Raw genomic sequence first — 20465 nt, 5'->3', positions numbered from 1 at the left:
GGGGGGGTCAGGTATGATTTGTGGTGTAGGTTATATGGAGGCGGGGGAGTCAGGTATGATTTGTGGTGTAGGTTATATGGAGGCGGGGGGGTCAGGTATGATTTGTGGTGTAGGTTATATGGAGGCGGGGGGGTCAGGTATGATTTGTGGTGTAGGTTATATGGAGGCGGGGGGGTCAGGTATGATTTGTGGTGTAGGTTATATGGAGGCGGGTGGGGGGGTCAGGTATGATTTGTGGTGTAGGTTATATGGAGGCGGGGGGGTCAGGTATGATTTGTGGTGTAGGTTATATGGAGGCGGGGGGGTCAGGTATGATTTGTGGTGTAGGTTATATGGAGGCGGGGGGGTCAGGTATGATTTGTGGTGTAGGTTATATGGAGGCGGGTGGGGGGGTCAGGTGTGATTTGTGGTGTAGGTTATATGGAGGTGGGGGGGTCAGGTATGATTTGTGGTGTAGGTTATATGGAGGCGGGGGGGTCAGGTATGATTTGTGGTGTAGGTTATATGGAGGCGGGGGGGTCAGGTATGATTTGTGGTGTAGGTTATATGGAGGCGGGTGGGAGGGGTCAGGTATGATTTGTGGTGTAGGTTATATGGAGGCGGGTGGGGGGGTCAGGTATGATTTGTGGTGTAGGTTATATGGAGGCGGGGGGGTCAGGTATGATTTGTGGTGTAGGTTACATGGAGGCGGGGGGGGGGTCAGGTATGATTTGTGGTGTAGGTTATATGGAGGCGGGGGGGTCAGGTATGATTTGTGGTGTAGGTTATATGGAGGCGGGGGGGTCAGGTATGATTTGTGGTGTAGGTTATATGGAGGTGGGGGGGTCAGGTATGATTTGTGGTGTAGGTTATATGGAGGTGGGGGGGTCAGGTATGATTTGTGGTGTAGGTTATATGGAGGCGGGGGGGGTCAGGTATGATTTGTGGTGTAGGTTATATGGAGGCGGGGGGGTCAGGTATGATTTGTGGTGTAGGTTATATGGAGGCGGGGGGGTCAGGTATGATTTGTGGTGTAGGTTATATGGAGGCGGGGGGGTCAGGTGTGATTTGTGGTGTAGGTTATATGGAGGCGGGGGGGTCAGGTATGATTTGTGGTGTAGGTTATATGGAGGTGGGGGGGGTCAGGTATGATTTGTGGTGTAGGTTATATGGAGGCGGGGGGGTCAGGTATGATTTGTGGTGTAGGTTATATGGAGGCGGGGGGGTCAGGTATGATTTGTGGTGTAGGTTATATGGAGGCGGGGGGGTCAGGTATGATTTGTGGTGTAGGTTATATGGAGGCGGGTGGGGGGTCAGGTATGATTTGTGGTGTAGGTTATATGGAGGCGGGGTGGGGGGTCAGGTATGATTTGTGGTGTAGGTTATATGGAGGCGGGGGGGTCAGGTATGATTTGTGGTGTAGGTTATATGGAGGTGGGGGGGTCAGGTATGATTTGTGGTGTAGGTTATATGGAGGTGGGGGGGTCAGGTATGATTTGTGGTGTAGGTTATATGGAGGTGGGGGGGTCAGGTATGATTTGTGGTGTAGGTTATATGGAGGCGGGGGGGTCAGGTATGATTTGTGGTGTAGGTTATATGGAGGCGGGGGGGTCAGGTATGATTTGTGGTGTAGGTTATATGGAGGTGGGGGGGTCAGGTATGATTTGTGGTGTAGGTTATATGGAGGTGGGGGGGTCAGGTATGATTTGTGGTGTAGGTTATATGGAGGTGGGGGGGTCAGGTATGATTTGTGGTGTAGGTTATATGGAGGCGGGGGGGTCAGGTATGATTTGTGGTGTAGGTTATATGGAGGCGGGGGGGTCAGGTATGATTTGTGGTGTAGGTTATATGGAGGTGGGGGGGGTCAGGTATGATTTGTGGTGTAGGTTATATGGAGGTGGGGGGGGTCAGGTATGATTTGTGGTGTAGGTTATATGGAGGCGGGGGGGTCAGGTATGATTTGTGGTGTAGGTTATATGGAGGTGGGGGGGTCAGGTATGATTTGTGGTGTAGGTTATATGGAGGCGGGGGGGTCAGGTATGATTTGTGGTGTAGGTTATATGGAGGTGGGGGGGTCAGGTATGATTTGTGGTGTAGGTTATATGGAGGCGGGGGGGTCAGGTATGATTTGTGGTGTAGGTTATATGGAGGCGGGGGGGTCAGGTATGATTTGTGGTGTAGGTTATATGGAGGTGGGGGGGGTCAGGTATGATTTGTGGTGTAGGTTATATGGAGGCGGGGGGGTCAGGTATGATTTGTGGTGTAGGTTATATGGAGGCGGGGGGGTCAGGTATGATTTGTGGTGTAGGTTATATGGAGGCGGGGGGGGTCAGGTATGATTTGTGGTGTAGGTTATATGGAGGCGGGGGGGTCAGGTATGATTTGTGGTGTAGGTTATATGGAGGGGGGGGGGGGTCAGGTATGATTTGTGGTGTAGGTTATATGGAGGCGGGGGGGTCAGGTATGATTTGTGGTGTAGGTTATATGGAGGGGGGGGGGGGTCAGGTATGATTTGTGGTGTAGGTTATATGGAGGCGGGGGGGGGGGTCAGGTATGATTTGTGGTGTAGGTTATATGGAGGCAGGGGGGGGGGTCAGGTATGATTTGTGGTGTAGGTTATATGGAGGGGGGGGGGGTCAGGTATGATTTGTGGTGTAGGTTATATGGAGGCGGGGGGGTCAGGTATGATTTGTGGTGTAGGTTATATGGAGGGGGGGGGGGGTCAGGTATGATTTGTGGTGTAGGTTATATGGAGGCGGGGGGGGGGGTCAGGTATGATTTGTGGTGTAGGTTATATGGAGGCGGGGGGGGGGGTCAGGTATGATTTGTGGTGTAGGTTATATGGAGGTGGGGGGGGGGGGGTCAGGTATGATTTGTGGTGTAGGTTATATGGAGGCGGGGGGGTCAGGTATGATTTGTGGTGTAGGTTATATGGAGGCGGGGGGGTCGGTCAGGTATGAATCAGGTTGTTTTCTTGAGAGAAGCGTGTGAAGCTAGGAGATGCTGACACTCACCCATAGACCGGCTCTCTGAACTCCATGTCACTAAAATGGGGAAAGCATATTCAAAGTAAATACTTTGACTGTCAAAACATGCAAACACTTGTTCACAAATGAAACCACATGTTCTGCATAGTTCAGATACGTATGTACAGTCAGTTTCTGGCTTTGAAGACATTTTCTTCAGGTTCTCTTACTTTTCTCTTTTGTTATATATTGCATTTGTTTTCATACGGCAAACAATTCATTTGGTATATTTTAATATTGAGCATGTTTCCATTCATTCATTGCACGTCCTGCTGTTTTCGGCATGCTTTACTTTTCAGTCTATTTCTACTGAAGACATTCTAATGCCACTGTCAAATAGTTTGCTCTTTTCTCTTATCTATCTTTTCTTTGCTATATCCCATGTTGATTTGCCCTTGCAACTACCCAGTTTCTCCACAGGGGGTTGAGTTTCATTTGAACTTATGGAAAAGTGCTCTGAATGCAAGCCGGTCGTACTCTCTGATGATGCGGTAGCTGCGCTCTCTGAAGAAGTCGTTCTCCTTGTCGAACTCCCTCTCGTCCTCGCCGATGGTCACGTTGAAGCGCTTCTCCTCGAAGTCTGGCTCCTGCTCCTTGCGGATGGTGGCCTTTTTCAGCACCTGCGGGCGACAGGACCGGGTGAAAACAAAGATCTGGTGTTAACATCACTACTATGCTACTAACATGTTAGTGTAGATCTGGGTTAACATTACTACTATGCTACTAACATGTTAGTGTAGATCTGGGTTAACATTACTACTATGCTACTAACATGTTAGTGTCGTTTTAACATGCAATAGGCAACTTTGCACGCTGGCGGCTCCAAATGGCGGCGAGCGGTAACGGTTTGGGGAAAACGATGGTGAGAGCAGAGCAGTCTTTTTCCAAACCGTGGCCAAGGTGGCAGCTAGAGGGCAGCAGTGTGTTGTTTACCTCTTTGGCGTGCCTCAGGCCCCTCTCCCAGGCACTCTCCACAGGAGGCTCCACCGGAGGAGGAGGTGGAGGAAGCTCCTCAACTGCAGGCGCACCCTGAGACATGGACAGAGGAGACATGGACAGATCAGACATGGACAGATCAGACATGGACAGATCAGACATGATGAGACAGATGAGGGCTTATTTTGGGGGTCGGCAAAATTCCGATGGTGAAATAAGTTCGCTTGTCACTAGGGGTGTCACGATACACTCAGTTCACGATACGATACGTATCACGATACTGGGTTCACGATAACGATACGATACGATACGATTTTAACAATATTTTTTTAAACTTGAATAATGACAATATATGACTGGAAAAGTAGTATTTTATTTGAAATGCACAAATACAAAACATGCTGTTGTGGGAAATTGTTATTACAATAACAACTAGAAAAAACATGAGATTGGAGATAAGGCTTATCTTGAAATAGAATGAGTTACACCGTCACTTAGATTTACTTTGAACTAAAAGGTTTCTCAGCAGTATAAATTCTCATTATGCATCTTCAGTTTTTGTTCAAACTCAAACAACAAGACTTTTCTTAATCTATTTTTTATGCATCTTCAGTTTTTCCTGTCAAGTAAACAGTTTTGCCAGAAACTCAATTGAATGGTTTCTCTCCTGTATAACTTCTCATGTGTCTCTTCAGAGACTTGTTCAACTGAACTACTTTCCACACATTGAACTTCAACAAACAAAGACGTTTCTTAGTCTATTTTTTGAAAAAAAAAAAAAAAAATTTTTTTTTTTTTTTTTTTTTTGCGATATGAGATTTCATCTCAACGATACATATCGTGACGTTTTACTATCGCGAAATTTCGTGGGACGATATATTGTGACACCCCTACTTGTCACACAATAAATCACACTCGTTTGACTTAAGAGTATGTTGTATCCTTCACATTCGCTCATGGGCTGCAGTGCAGAGTAGTATCCAGGCAGCGTCAAGCCAGCGTAATAAACACAGCCGATTTCCCCCCTCCCCTCTCTGCTCGAGACAGGCCAGTCCTTCAGTCCTCCGCACTTCGCAGTGCGTACGCACTAGTGCGAGCGTCAGAACGCACTAGTGCGAGCGTCAGAACGCACTAGTGCGAGCGTCGGAGTCTGTAAAACAAATCTTGTCTGAGATGACAGGGTTGAGAGGTGGACCGTATACGAGGGGTGGGCGATATGACGATCTTAGATCGTTCACGATCAGAATGGCTCCACGATCTGCCTTTCCAGACAGATCGTTAGAATCGCGCTACATGCAGTGCACATTCTATCTGTTGCATTTCTATGTCTGAAAGATGCTTGTCGTCCCCTCCCCCTTTTCACTTTGCAAAGTGCAGCAGCATGGACGACGACATCACGGAGGGGCAGTGGTTTCACACACACACACACACACACACACACACACACACACACACACACACACAGGGTTTGCCTTGACACGAAGGACCTCCCATCATCCCGGGGACCTTAAAAATAGCGTCCGGGACGATAGCCTAAACACACGCTCTGCTCGTTAATGAACGCCGATGAAAATGACACGAACGCATATGCAACCTTTACAACACACACGTCACGCACACTAGACAAACATGAGGGCACTGGCAGAGAGACAAACAGGCAGATCGAGGGAACTCATCGCGCAAAAAGTGTCTGAATCTCATCTATGGCTGCTTTATATTTGTGATAGTTTGAGTTTAATTTGCTTCAGTTGGACTTTGGCAGTTATTTTAAATGCGAGGACGCATTGCTCCTAATCTAGCTGCTGCCCTCATCCTGCTCACTCTCACTGCTTAAAGCTCAACTCTGTGTGTGTGTGTGTGTGTGTGTGTGTGCTCTGTCCCCACGCTCTCTCGCTGTCTATCGGTCTCTCTCTCTCCATTAAATTAGCAGATTGACAAATGACAATCACGCAACCGACAGTGGACTCATTCGCAGATAGCCCATATTCGTCCCATCGCCCAACCCTACTGTATCAATAATAGTGAACCAAGAGATAGATAGATAGATAGATAGATAGATAGATAGATAGATAGATAGATAGATAGATAGTGTTTGCATGCTTGTGAACATTATTTCTTAGCACATGAATTATTGGAAACTCAGCATAAATGAACGACATGAAAATATTTATAAAACAAATTGTATTTTAAATTTCCATGACTTTTCCAGGTTTCTCATGACCATACGTACCCTGAAATTAGTTTCGTTGTACTTGTACTGTTCAGTAATTTGCAAAATAGTCTTAAAACAAATATGAAAAAGAATTGTGATAAGATCGTGGATCGTGATCCTGCCTGAAAAAATTGTGATATGATATTTTTGCCATATCGCCCACCCCTACCATATACGGTGTCGATGATTTGATTTGACAATTCTGGGGACTGGCTTTGGCATTGGCCAATCCTGGCGTGTTCCACCCCCAAATCGAGTGGGATTCAGCGTGTTGTCGTGCTACGCGAGTGGGATCCGACGAGTACCAGGCAGCCAGCTGCTTCTGTGCGGAACAAGAGGACAATCCGATGCATGAGTGCTGCCCGCCGGCCTGGAATCTCCGAGAGACGACCCCTGACAACCAGGCTCTCAGGCGCGCGCCATTATCGCTATTTCTGTAAATACAATATTCCTGGAATGCGAGTTTTAACGAACCAGTTACATTTCATTGTACATTTCTTAGACATTATCGTTTTTGTTTTTTGTTCATGTTTTATACAATTGGCCAAGTTAGTAGTTAGTTTATGGGATAGGAATTCTGCCAGATGACAGGCACTAGGCGCCATTTTCTACTTCATTTGGAAGAGAAAACTATCCTGAAATGAAGATTTGATTGACAGCTGCCATGTCGTGATATGATTGGTTGAAATGGGGTAGAAATTTGATAGTACTGGGTGACATCAGCAAACTGTAGATTACTGTTATGAATGAAATCTTGAAAAATGAACTTTTGATGTGAAAAAGCGTGAAAAACTAAAGAAATTAGATTGTTGTGATTTTTTTTGCATACATTATTAAATAGGTGCACTGCATACCCAGGTATTTGGGGAAATACCTGGTCATTTTTGGGTTCAGCTCGACTTTAAAAACTAAGTGCTATATCCTCAATCTTATTTTATTATCATTTATCTTTATTTATGGAGTTAAATAAGAGTTGTTAACAATGGTCAATGCATCATTTGTTCAAATGAACTGAAGAGAGAGACAGAGGCAGATACAGAGACAGAGAGAGAGAGACCTACCCAGGGGTTATTGGGCATGAGTGGGTGTGGTCCTCCGGGTGGAGCTCCGTTAGGCGAGAACAGGTCTGGCTTACTGATGAGGGAGTAGTTTCCCTTGTCATTGAATCCAGGGTGGATGAACCTACAGTTCATTCCCCAAGTACAATTTCCTGCAGGAAACAGCAAACAGATAATGGTGTTGAACATGTGTTCATCTGCAGACAGTTGATAAAGCAGGCAGACCTCGGCGACGACAACCCCCATTCATTGCCACATTAACCAGCTCAGTGGCCTTGTGGTTTGAGTGTCCGCCCTGAGACTGGGAGGTCGTGAGTTTGATCCCCGGCCGAGTCATACCAAAGACTATAAAAATGGGACCCATTTGCCTCCCTGCTTGGCACTCAGCATCAAAGGGTTGGAATTGGGGGGTTAGATCACCAAATGATTCCCGAGCGCGGCGCTGCTGCCGCTCACCGCTCCCCCAGGGGATGGGTCAAATGCGGAGAACGAATTTCGCACACTCAGGTGTGTGACAATCGTTGGGACTTTACCTTTACTTTATTTATCTGCCAAAATATTATTCCGTCAATGAAATTCACGTCACAATATGGATATTATAATATTGACATGTAGCTCCGCCCCTACTAAAGAGGATGGAGATACTGTATATGGAAGCAGGTGTGAGCTTTGTAAGCACCTACCTTTCATGAAGAACCTGCAGATGGGCCGTGGTCTGATCTTCCTGTCCATCGGATCTTTGACCTCCCCCTCCTCCAGATCATCGTCCTGCACACACACACACACACACACACACACACACACAGACACAGACACACACACACACACACACACACACACACACACACACAGACACACACACACACACACACACACACACACACACACACACAACACACACACAACACACACACACATTACAAACACACACACACACAACACATTAGAATAGCTTACTGCAGGGGCATCCAAACTGTTTTGAATGGGGGCCAGATTAGATCATGTGAAGATACCGGGCGGCCGGCTGCTTCTCGCATCATATGGGTTATAAATAAACAAAGCAAAAACAAACATACAATACAATTGTACTTTAAGGATTTTGTTTACCGTCTGAAAACATTAGCTCCGCCTGTGCTGTTCCTACTTGGTGCTTGTCTACAAACTGGATGATAGTGTTCATCATCGTTAGGTGAACGGGGGGAAAAACACGCAAGGTTGAACTTGCTTGATGAACCAACACTGTGTGGAGGAGGGCCACATAGAGTCTCTTCTGAGAGACAAGCCGGACTTTGGACATGTCTGGTGCATGCCTCTATATCTGTACTACTGTATGGTGTAGGGGTCAACCCATTATCGGCCTGATTATAAACAAAGATATATTATTAGGGGGCAGTAGTGGCCCAATGGTTAGAGAAGCGAGCTTGTGACCGGAAGGTCGTCGGTTCAATCCCCGGGACCGGCAGGATAAATCTGGGTGGGGAAAGTGAAAAGGCAGCGCTTGCCCCTCCCTCATTACCACCACCGAGGTGCCCTTGAGCAAGGCCATTAACCCCACCTGCTCCAGTGGAGCTGATCAGTGGCCAGCAGATCAGACTGTGGTTGTACTGGTCAGCTTTCCAGGTATGAATGTGAACAGGGCACAGAGGATCGCTCTCAGTGAGACTCCCCCTGTATAAATGAAGGTACCACAGCTGAAGAGGACAGCCAGGTCCACAGCTGAAGAGGACAGCCAGGTCCACAGCTGAAGAGGACAGCCAGGTCCACAGCTGAAGAGGACAGCCAGGTCCACAGCTGAAGAGGACAGCCAGGTCCACAGCTGAAGATGCTCATTGTTCAAAAGGCAGAGTATGAAGAGCTTCCCATCTTTGGGCTACCCCATTTTTTTGGGGGGCAACAGCCAACGCCTCAACAACAAAACAACAGGGGCCGGTTGCACCAACTGGTCTTACACTGGTCTTAAGCTAAGTTGGTCGTAACTTTACGACCTAACAGCTACGCCGGTTGCACCGGCTTAAGCCTTATTTTCACTACGACCAGGCGTAAGAGTTACGCCTGGTCAGGAGGAGGCGTAGAGCCTGCCTGTCTCCGCGGAGACCTTTTTGAATCCTTACCGTCATCGTCGTAACACAGCCAGTTCTCCGTCTTTGAAGCACGATGTTAAGATTATAACTAACTAGTTGTGTGGCTTAGCCTTCCCAAATGTTGCTGTTAATTTTTGTAGAATTTAATACATAGAATTGGGAACTAGGGATGGGCGCGAGTACTCGGGTACTCGGGTACTCGTTCATAACGTCAGTACTCGATTAACGTTTCCGCTGTCCGGGTACTCGCCCCACTCCCCACCCCTTTAAAAATGGTCTAAATCTACGCATGCATCTTTATGTGGATCTGGCAGCATGAACTGCACGGGCGTCAAGTCAGCCAGAATGTACAAGTCCGTCATCCTCTTTGTTGATTTCAAAATAAAAGGCTTATTGTAACGTAAGTTGTAACCTTATTTATTTTGAGTAATGCGTTACAGCCATAGTTTCACGCCATATAACATCACAACGAGTATTTTGATACAAGGTTTGCTGCTTCGTTCGTTGAAATACCCTTTTCTCCTCCAACGTGCATCAATAAGCTATTTACTTTTGTTTAATTATTTTGAAAGTTTTAACCGGAAGTTTTCCAGCTCATCCCGAAAATGGTGGCTGAAGATATGCTCCCGAAGGAGACAGATGCATGCTTCTTCATAGCGCACGCCCGATAAAACTCATTCAAAACTTTGCAGTAGTTTACCGACTACACTGTCGTTTCCCATAACGTTAGTCACAAGAAATGTGGAGAAATAATCGCTTTTTGGGAGACAATCGTTTCATGGTGATCACTATTTAGCTGCAGCTGGAACGTTAATCACACTGGTCAGTGGTCAGTTTTCACTTTTTGGCAGAACACCGGACCTTGTAATCCGTGGATTTACGTTAGTGTAACAGTGATCATAAAGTAAAATGGATGATACTGGACAATGGACATGTATTGGAATTGAGCCTTCGCTTGTTTCACAACAATATTGTCCGCTCCGAAGCGCTAATGCCATCCATCCAACCATCGGAGATGCTGTCTGAGGTAGGCTTTAGATGTTAGCTTAGCGTCACCTCACCTAATATCACAGTCAGTCAGTGCCTCTCCTCACATGCTCCAGGTAACGCTTTCTCCATGCAAAAATGCAAACGTTGTGTGAACAGCCCCACACACAGCAGATTACCCCTGCTCCGTCATTACCATAGTAATCACACAGACCCCCCCGCGCGCGAGTACTCGAGTACTCGTTCATAATAGAAGGAGAGTACTCGAGTATTTAAATTGCTTAAAATGCCCATCCCTATTGGGAACGTTACATTCAATTTCATTCAGACTGTCTGTGTGGCTCAATCGCCGCCATTTTTCTCCCGGAGCGAGGGAGGGTGGGAGGAGGGAGGGTGTTACAGTAGTGGCTGAGAGAGCGTAGTGGCACAGTGCGCTCCAAGCAGGTCGCGAGGCACACATCATCCAATCAGGGTGCATTCCCCGGCAATTCACATGGACGCGCATTGCTACGACCAGCGTAGTTAAGACCAGACGTAAGCCGTGTTGGTGCAACAGGCGTAAATCCACTCTAAAGACTGGTCTTAACTAAGACCGACGTAGGAGTTACGGGTCGACCAGGCATAGTTAAGACCACTTGGTGCAACCGGCCCCAGGAGAACAAGGAACAGTGACTCCCAACACTACGAACAACTTCCTGGCAACTTCTCTCCAAAATAAAAAATAAAACTTTCTGCAAAGGAATTAGATTTTTTGGCATTGACTGGACATTAAAACATTTCCTGCCGGCTATTTTCTTACTGTCACAATAACCTCAATATTGCAATACCGGCCGATAGACAAGCCAACTGCGGAGGATGGCAAGCAAGGCACTACAATCGCGCTATGTTCATATTGTCCCTTTTTTCCCCATGGTGCAGCCGAGGGCCTTCACACGACAAAGTCATGTCATGCAGTAATGCAGAGGTGTCACTTCATCAGATGGCCTCTAGGCGGTGTTTGGACCTTCGGGCAAAATCACGGTGCTTAAACACGGCAAACTCCACTCAACCGGGATGCAGAGCGACTTTAAACAAACGCACATTCAAATGACACACGCAGACAGTTCACTCTGAGCTGCAGAACTGACAGGTTATGTTGTGAAAATTTGGATAAAGAGGAAACTATACATTCTTTCCTATTTTCAACCCAATGCGAGTACAATGTGTTTAAGTAAATTCAACTTGTTTCTATGAAGTAGCTTGGTTATAAGCCAAGCTAAGCTGCTGTGTTTCTGACTCTCTCCACTTTTTCTGACCATGCAGGACAATGTTCATGTGTTGAAACCCAAAGCATTTGGCATCAGTTGGTTTTCTCTAGTAATGACAGTCTAGTTGCTTCAGTCATTCAGAGGTGTGATGATCACAGCGAGCATAGGCCCCCTCCCTCCGCTGTGAGCAGAGACTGTAGCTTATATTGATATGAAAATTGGCATGTGAGTGACATCAGTCCCCCACCCAAGCTGACTACTATGTCCACCCAGCTGGACATTGTACGCACTAGAGGAAAAGCCCAGCTGGACATTGTACGCACTAGAGGAAAAGCCCAGCTGGACATTGTTGCACTTAGGGATGCACCGATATGAAAATTTTGGCCGATGCCGATAACCGATATTAACATTGCTGTTATGGCCGATAACCGATATTTACCGATGTCGATATGATCTGTATAAAACCACATTTTTATGATCATCACATTTTGTACATACTGAAAAACACATGTTAACACTGAATTTGAAAAAGTTATGCATTTCTTTATTTGCAAAGCCTTTGGAAAAGCCCATAAATCATAGATTTACTGCATTATTTCAATGTGAAGAATTTGGCTGATAATGATAACCGATATTAACATTGCAACATCTGACCGATACCGATATGACCGATATGTTAAGAAATGACTAACATCGGCCGATACCGATATGATTGCCGATATATCGTGCATCCCTAGTTGCACTAGAGGAAAAGCCCCGCTGAGCGACGTGGATAAATAGCGAGAGTACTAAGAGCAGCCATTATTGATCACTTACATCAATCTCTCCTTCATCAATCTCTCCGTCGTCCTCGTCCTTCTTCTTGTCTCGGAAGGAGTCCCTCCGTCCCCTGTCCAGCCGTCTGGAGTCCTCGTTCTTCCTGTTGTCTGTGGGAGAGGGAGGGAGGATGAGCTTCTTCTCCCTCTTCTTGCTGACCTTCTCCTCGCTGGCCGGCTCCTCTTCCTCGCCGCCCAGCTTGGCGTCCTCTTCGTCCTCCTCTTCCTCTTGGTGTGTGGGGACGCTGGGCTCCTCGGGGACCTCCTCGTCGTAGTCCAGCTCGTGTTCGTCCAGCTCCCGCGAGACCGACGCCGCGTCCTCCTTCATGGCCCTCGCCCTCCTCCTCCTCTCTTTTTCCTCCTCTTCCTCAGCTCTCCTCCTCTCCTCTTCAGCCCTGTTCCTGTCCTCCTCCTCGTCCTTGTCTGCCTCTGCTGTCTCGGCACCAGGCTCTGCTGAGGCAAGGTGATTATTGTTAACGAAAAACTAACAAAATCAGGAAAACCAGGTGTGAAAAATATACATTTTTTGAGACACACTGATGAAGGCCGGATGGCCGAAAGCGCTTTGTTTGATTAAATAAATCAGTCATTTTGTACATTCTCCTGCTGTGCGATCCTCCTCCCTTCCATGGATGTACACATGTGATTATGCACCAGGCAGGGTCTGAGCAAATGCATGTTCCTTAACTCAAATGAAAACAAAAACAAGGCTTTACCACAAAAAATGAAAAATTAGAAAATACGCACATCACTTTGAGGGGTGCTGGGTTAGATAACAATTCAGTAGAAATAATGATAGAACCTGCACACACTTATGTTCTAAAGAATGCTTTACTTCTTCAAAATCAGACAACGTTTGGAGCCTCAGCTCTTCATCAGGTAAGATGACCTGACGGCTGACAGGGCCCGAAATTAGAGCCCGCCTCCCGCCAATGGCGGGCAGATTTTAGCTTTGGCGAGTTAGGTTTGGCGTCTCTCCGCCACGTGGCGGGTCCCAAAATAGTCGTCATGTAATATTAAAACTGCGTGTAGCCACCTAGCGTCTTTTTCCGACTGTTAAACGCTGGGAGTGCGCTGGGGAGCGCTGATCCCAGCGCACAATATACAAGGAAGCAGTCTGAAACTAACGTTAGTTCAGTGCGGTAGTATAACATGAGTGGTTCCTGAGGCTGTTCCATTCTGGCTCTGCCGTATAGGCTACCAAACGTGACTCTGGAATGAAATGCAGTCGTAAATTTAGTAGAGGTAAATTGACAGCCTAACGTCGGGCGAATCAATCAATGATCGAATCAATCGCTCGCACTTGTTGCCGACACTCGTATGATACAGTATAGACGGTTTTAACTTGACAACAGAAACATTCTAAATTGAACCCCCGCTCACTTCCTGTTGCAGTGTTTGCTATGGACATAAAAGAAAAAAAACATTCAAGTGCAGGACTGACCATTCCGTGAAAACCCTCTATACAGCTGAGCAGCGAAAACAAAAGTAACGATGTCGAGTGAATATTTCTGCAGTTTGCCGAATGCTGAGAAAAAGGAAGTGCTGTGGGGTTGCGCTCTGGTGAAAACCGTCTATATATGAGGAGATAATAGGCTAGTTATCATGTGTGTTTTGGTGCGCAGCTGGCTAACACGAGTGCTTTGTGAGACTGTTTCACATGGCTCTCCCGTATAGGCTACCAAACATGACTCAGTCTGGAATGGAATGCAGTCGTCAATTTAGCGGAGGTAAAAAGCGTCTTTTAACCTCTGCTAAATTGACAGCCTACATCGGGCGAATCAATCAATGAATCAATCGCTCGCGCTTGTTGCTGAGCTCGTATGATGAGGAGATGAATCAAAATGCTTACCACCAATAAAGCCGGAGGGGAGCCGAGAACGAGTGCAGGAGAGCTAACGCAGGTGCCAGGTGTGGAGTGGGAGAGAAAGGTGTGTAGCCCAAGTTGTGCGCTGTCTGTCTGCACTGAGACTGTCGCAGTTATTACTTTTAGCTGCGTTGTTGTTTTTTACAACAATTTAAGCTCAAGATTGACTTGACATGTAGTGATAGGATTGACTTGACATGTATTGATTAATCAATCATCAATCAATATATTAAAATAATTTGCTTCAAATTTTACTCTGGCCTCTTATTTAAGTGTGTATTCTTCAACGTAATACCTACTTGAAATGTAGTGAAAAAATGGATATATATACATGTATGTGACACAAAAATGCATTTTTTTGGCCGGTAAGAAATATGCTTGGCGGGTAGATTTTTTCCATCTACCCGCCACTGGCCGGTGGGTCAAAAAGTTAATTTCGGGCCCTGTGACCTGATGATGTCTAGCTAGACATGGTCTAGCTAGACAGAGCAGAATATTTTCCGGTTTTACCTTTCTAGACATGAGTCGTCTTTGTTTAGAAACAGCTGGAAATGATCTGTATTCTCTCTGCCGATGGCGAGTAGAGTGGGCGGGGAGAGGGAGTGCGGTAGGATGTATCATAAAAAGAAATGTGATGTGGAAACAGCTTTAGCGAATCCGTAACCAAACTCGATTCAAAAACATGCAGTTTTAGCGGAAGATGCATTCCGATGCATTCAGGCGATAACGTGGGCTGGCATTGCAATGTGCCAGAAAAAGTGAGCGCTTGCCTTTGTTACATCGCCCAAAAGCCGCCAGTCAAAATAGTGGTCGCACCGTCGCACTAACATTACACTGTGGATGATTTTACAAGTGGCATCCAAGCCATATCTGACTATAGTTCCGCTTTGCCGTTGAAAACGCTATTAAAAAATCTATTTGAATAATTATTTTTGTCAGATTATTGAATGATTTAGTTGTAGGCCGTGTTCTAAGCGGGATAATGTATATTGAGGCGGTGATTACTGGGAAATAATGACCTTCAGGTGAATGATTAAGCCCTCCGGGGCTCAATATCACCTGTCGGTCATTATTTCCCCCGTAATCACCGCCTCAATATACATTATCCCTTACATATAGGCTGATGCAACTCTTGCATTTTTACATAGCCTACAAGACAGACGGGTCGGGAGGAAAATAAATCATTCAAGCCGTTTGCAGCACTTGAGGAAACCGTGAGTTTGCTCGTTTAATTTGTTGCCCGAACAATTAATTAATGAATAGGCTACGTGAACGTTAGCGGGTACTTTATCCTATGCAGTAGGCTAAGTAGTAGGCTATCATCTCCTTGTTGCATTTTTAAACTGGCAGATGGGGGAGAAAAAAACGATTCAACTTTTACTTGTTTACTCACCTAATTTGGCTCTCTTCCAAATAATCCAGCCACGTAACTAATGCTGAGATTAACGTTACAGCTGCAGCTAATTAGTGATCACACTATGAAGCGATTTTCTCCCAAAAAGTGTCCACATTTTTATGACTAACGTTATAGGAAACGACAGTGTAGTCAGTAAACTACTGCAAAGTTTTGAATGAGTTTTATCGGGCGTCCGCTATGAAGAAGCGTGCATCTGTCTCCTTCGGGAGCATACAGTATCTCCAGCCACCATTTTCGGGATGAGCTGGAAAACTTCCAGTTAAAAGTTTCAAAATAATGTTAATTAATCAAAAGTAAATAGCTTATTGATGCACGTTGGAGGAGAAAAGGGTATTTCAACGAACAAAGCAGCAAACCTTGTATCAAAATACTCGCTGTGATGTTATATGGCATGAAACTGTGGCTGTAACGCATTACTCAAATAAGGTTACGTTACAATAAGCATTTATTTTGAAAGCAACAAAGCAGATGACGGACTTGTACATTCTGGCTGACTTGACGCCCGTGCAGTTCATGCTGCCAGATCCACATGACGATGCATGCGTAGATTTAGATTATTTTTAAAGGGGTGGGGAGTGTGGCGAGAACCGAACAGCGGAAACGTTACTCGAGTACCCGAGTACCCCACCCCCGCCCATCCCTAGTTTTTATTACACAATACTTTCTCTGAGCTTTTTGAAATTTGCCCCTGACAAATACCTCGTACAAAAAACGACTAAAACTAAACATTTTCAAAAAATTAGCAAACCCGCTTTGAAAACTAAAACTAAACTGAAATTGAAAACAAAGTCAAAATGAAATAAAAACTAAAAGTAATGAAAATATTAATTATAACCTTGTGCTGAGGACTCCTTCCTGTCATCGCCGTATCTCTCTCCTCTCTGTTCCTCATCCCCATCGTCTTCGCCGAAGAAGTTCCTCCCTTGTTCTGGTTCTGAATCGGGAGACTGTGGGGTGTCGATGACTCTCCCCTCTTCCTCCTCTCCTTCCTCCTTGACAACTGAGTGGTTTTCCTGTGGACCATCCTCATCTCCCTCCATCAGCATGATGGCCTCGTCCTCCTGTCTCACCCGCCCTCCTCCAGTCGGCTCCTCATCTTCTGGGTCAGAGACAAAGTCAGGAACCACCTCGTTCTCTTCTTCCTCGAACTCTGAGTCTCGTCCTCTGCCTGCTAGCCTCCCTTGCTCCTCGAACTCGGAGTCTCGTCCCCTGCCTGATAGTATCCCTTCCTCCTCCTCCTCTAACTCTGAGTCTGGTTCTATGCCTGCTAGTCTCCCTCCCTCCTCTAACTCTGAGTCTGGTCCGCTGTCTGCTAGTCTCCCTTCCTCCTCTAACTCAGAGTCTGGTCCTCTGCTTGCTAGCCTCCCTTCCTCTTCCTCCTCTAACTCAGAGTCTGGTCCTCTGCTTGCTAGCCTCCCTTCCTCTTCCTCCTCTAACTCAGAGTCTGGTCCTCTGCTTGCTAGCCTCCCTTCCTCTTCCTCCTCTAACTCAGAGTCTGGTCCTCTGCTTGCTAGCCTCCCTTCCTCTTCCTCCTCTAACTCTGAGTCGTGTCCTGTGCCTGCTAGCCTCCTTTCCTCTTCCTCCTCTAACTCTGAGTCGCGTCCTCTGCTTACTAGCCTCCCTTCCTCTTCCTCATCTTCATCCTCCAGCACCCCGTTGTCCTCTTCGCGGAGTATTTCGCTGTCTGAGACGGCCCTGTCCTCTTCTTCGTCGGGGGAGTCCAACAGCTCACTGTCCGAAATGCCCTTCTCCTCCTCCTCAGGGGACTGAGGGGACTGGGTAGGGCTTTCAGGAGTATCCATCAGAGAACGTTCCCGCTGACAACAGAAGCATAACCACAGGTCATTAGGTCATATACGGTCAAACCAATGAGATTTAAAAGGCCTATTTCATGCAAGGCCGAAATCAACAGAACTGATCATAAGCATAACTTTATACAACTCATAGCCCCAATATGTGATGTCTCCACTTCATAGAGAACGCCATAACTCCAAAGTTGGCCATTTAAATGGCCAAATCAGAATCACTTTTATTGCCACAATATGCAGCAAGGTTACAAAGCTGATAGAATGACTTAAGACTTTTTACAAAGCCCAGAGGTTCATCTGGTCAATTCAGCACGCATAATGCACCAAGCAGCACTTCATGTTCATATAATCTCATCTTCTAGAACTGGGTCACACTGCTCACTACCAGCCACCAGTGTATTTAGGTGGAGGGCGATTGTGGGCATAACGGGTTACCCATTTATAAAAGTTTAAATTGTATTGTTTGCTCTATTACATGTAACGTTACGACGAATTGATGATTCAAAAAAGGTATCAGGTCATGTTCTACCATGTACCTATACTGAGCCGACAATGACAAGCAAGACAATATTACATTGCCAGATTTTTTAATGGAATGTGGCCTGATGTTCTCTCCATAATTATTACAGTATTAGAGATCAGAATGTATTGGGCTAGTAGCACCCACCTCATTTATATTAGGACAAAAATTATTCTTAACGTACTTTTTGGGGGATTTAGCTAGTTTAGCTAGGATTGGCTACCTAGTTAACTGGATATCTACTCTAGCTACATGAACAAGGCTAAAACGTCATGTGTTTTAAATTACTATAATGTGTACATAGTAAACAACATGTGCAGCTTCCCAAATGCTAGTTAACTTGCCTTTCGCAAAGAAAAAACTATTAGCTAACGTTAGCTACCTAACAAACTATCTGGCAAGGAAAGGCTAAAATTGCATCTGCTTCAAATAGCTGTAATGTTATAACATCCCCTGCGTGTTTATGTACATGATATGCACACAACACTCCCACGTCTTCACACATTAACGTAGTGAACTTGCTAGTTGTCTGTTAACATTGTTGCTAATAGTTGGGTCGCGCTAGTTAGCCACCACAGGCCCAAAACCTGTCAATGAAAAGCAAGTTGGCTAACTAGTAATAGCCCGCACACATAAATCACCAAACGTTTCTTAAATAAAGTAAACAAGTTCAATCGGCAGACTAACAGACTTAACGCCCCGCAGAGTAACGTTATTGCCTTATGATCGGGACATTGTAGCATGCTCGGCTGTCTTTCAATTAACAATGCAATCTCCCCTATGCCGAGTGACGTTAGCCTAGCTAACATCCACACATTTCCATTCACCTTGCCGACCTGGAGCTCTTTGAAGACAGCGCTGCTGCGTTAAGAACTGCCCAGTCTCTCTAAAATTATATTTGACACTTTATTATAAATAGTTTATGGTTTATTTTATCCGCTGTAGTCGAGAAAATAAGAAGCTCTGCACGACACAGCGACAGCGGCCATTACCTTGACGTCATCAACACAGGACAACATAGGAGAAAAAAGCCGCGCTGTGCTGCTGGAGTCGATATTTTTTTCCCTAGGATGGCGAAGGCATGACCCGCCCTTCTCTGCCTCTGATTGGCTGGACGCACAGGCAAACATATCTATGCAGGCAAAAGCACCCGTAGTGGGGGGTTTTGAACAGCAGGTGGAGACATGAGATAGCAGAGCAGAGCAGCTCAGAGCGCACCGGAGGCAGCAGCGGTAGCAACGGAAAGCAAATACCAAGCGTCAAGGTAGAGACAATCAAATACGGTACGGTTCCAAATAAAGGCCCTGCAATCCAGTGTGTGTGTGTGTGTGTGTGTGTGTGTGTGTGTGTGTGTGTGTGTGTGTGTGTGTGTGTGTGTGTGTGTGTGTGTGTGTGTGTGTGTGTGTGTGTGTGTGTGTGTGTGTGTGTGTGTGTGTGTGTGTGTGTGTGTGCGCGCACATAACAACAATAATAATAATAATAATAATTATTATTATTATTATTATTATTATTATTATTATTATTATTATTATTATTATTACATCACATTTTCAAAAAAATCTTTTTGAGATTTAGGCTATAGTATTCAATAGGGGATCTGACCATTTTTGTCAAAGTAGTTTGTGAAAACAAAAAACAAAAATTTTAGACAAAAGAATTAATTAATTAATATGCAATAATGAGCTACTTTTGACAAAAATGATTTACAAAGCAAATCTGATTAAACACATTCGCTCCTTTTTTAAATATAATCTATTAACAGAAATTAAAAATACATGTCAATGCTGATATCCTGGTCTGCGCTGGATTATAAATATTATAGGCCATGCTTAAAATGCAGCACAATTTTATTTATTTTAACCGTGGTCCCTGCTCTGTTTCTCTATCAACCAACGGGTCCTTGGGCTGAAAAAGGTTGAAGACTCCTGCTAGACAGACATCAATAATACATTTTATTTTGAAGGCAAATTCGCTTGTTTCCAGGTGCTATTCGGATTATCTCTGTCAAGCTTGACACATCCCCATAAGTAGTGAGCAGGGGACTGTCAGTAGGCAGACAACTGTTACAGCATGCATGCTGATCTAGTGTCCAAGGAGAAAAACGCCATTTTTATTAATTTTTGTTAAACTTTTTATTTTATTTTTTAAGTGAGATAGGCTTGAAGACATTTCTAAGGAAGAGGGTTTATTGGGCAGATGGACATGGTAGGTAATTTTATTTAAATTTGTCCCCTGCAAAAATATGCTGAATTTCAGAGGGTGCTGTCAAACTTCTAATCATTTAATTAGAATCAATTATGTCTGTCACCCCAATTACTGTCATCCTTATCTGAGGCTGTGGTCATGCCAATTCATCATTGACTCTGACTGATGCCATGACACTCATTCAATGTGTAAATCAATCAAAGCAAGTAAGAAGAAAAACTTCATATGACAACCATCTCTGTTTCTGTTGCTGTCCATGTTTCTGGGCTTTTGTGTCTTTTCTGTCACTCACTCTCACACTATCTCC

At 45.4% G+C, this 20465-nt stretch overlaps 1 protein-coding gene across 1 annotated transcript in view; it reads right to left on the bottom strand.

Moving 5' to 3' along the window:
* zc3h18 (zinc finger CCCH-type containing 18) overlaps nucleotides 1-18911 on the bottom strand; it is a 79283-nt gene extending 60372 nt beyond the window's left edge. The window contains exons 1-8 of the mRNA XM_083654909.1: nucleotides 18781-18911; nucleotides 16461-17442; nucleotides 12343-12794; nucleotides 7895-7979; nucleotides 7215-7363; nucleotides 3939-4034; nucleotides 3483-3625; nucleotides 2994-3023 (exon numbers count right to left, since the gene is read on the bottom strand). Of these exons, the coding sequence (XP_083511035.1) occupies nucleotides 2994-3023; nucleotides 3483-3625; nucleotides 3939-4034; nucleotides 7215-7363; nucleotides 7895-7979; nucleotides 12343-12794; nucleotides 16461-17427 (1922 nt within the window). The 5' untranslated portion in view covers nucleotides 17428-17442; nucleotides 18781-18911. The remainder of the gene's footprint in view (nucleotides 1-2993; nucleotides 3024-3482; nucleotides 3626-3938; nucleotides 4035-7214; nucleotides 7364-7894; nucleotides 7980-12342; nucleotides 12795-16460; nucleotides 17443-18780) is intronic.
* Between the last annotated feature and the right edge of the window lie 1554 nt (nucleotides 18912-20465).

The sequence above is a fragment of the Poromitra crassiceps genome, assembly GCF_964638095.1.
Source record: "Poromitra crassiceps genome assembly, chromosome: 18".
In the NCBI taxonomy this organism is placed as follows: Eukaryota; Metazoa; Chordata; class Actinopteri; order Beryciformes; family Melamphaidae; genus Poromitra; species Poromitra crassiceps.
The sequence above is the reverse complement of the archived record's forward strand: the minus strand, read 5'-3'. Positions and strand labels throughout refer to the sequence as shown.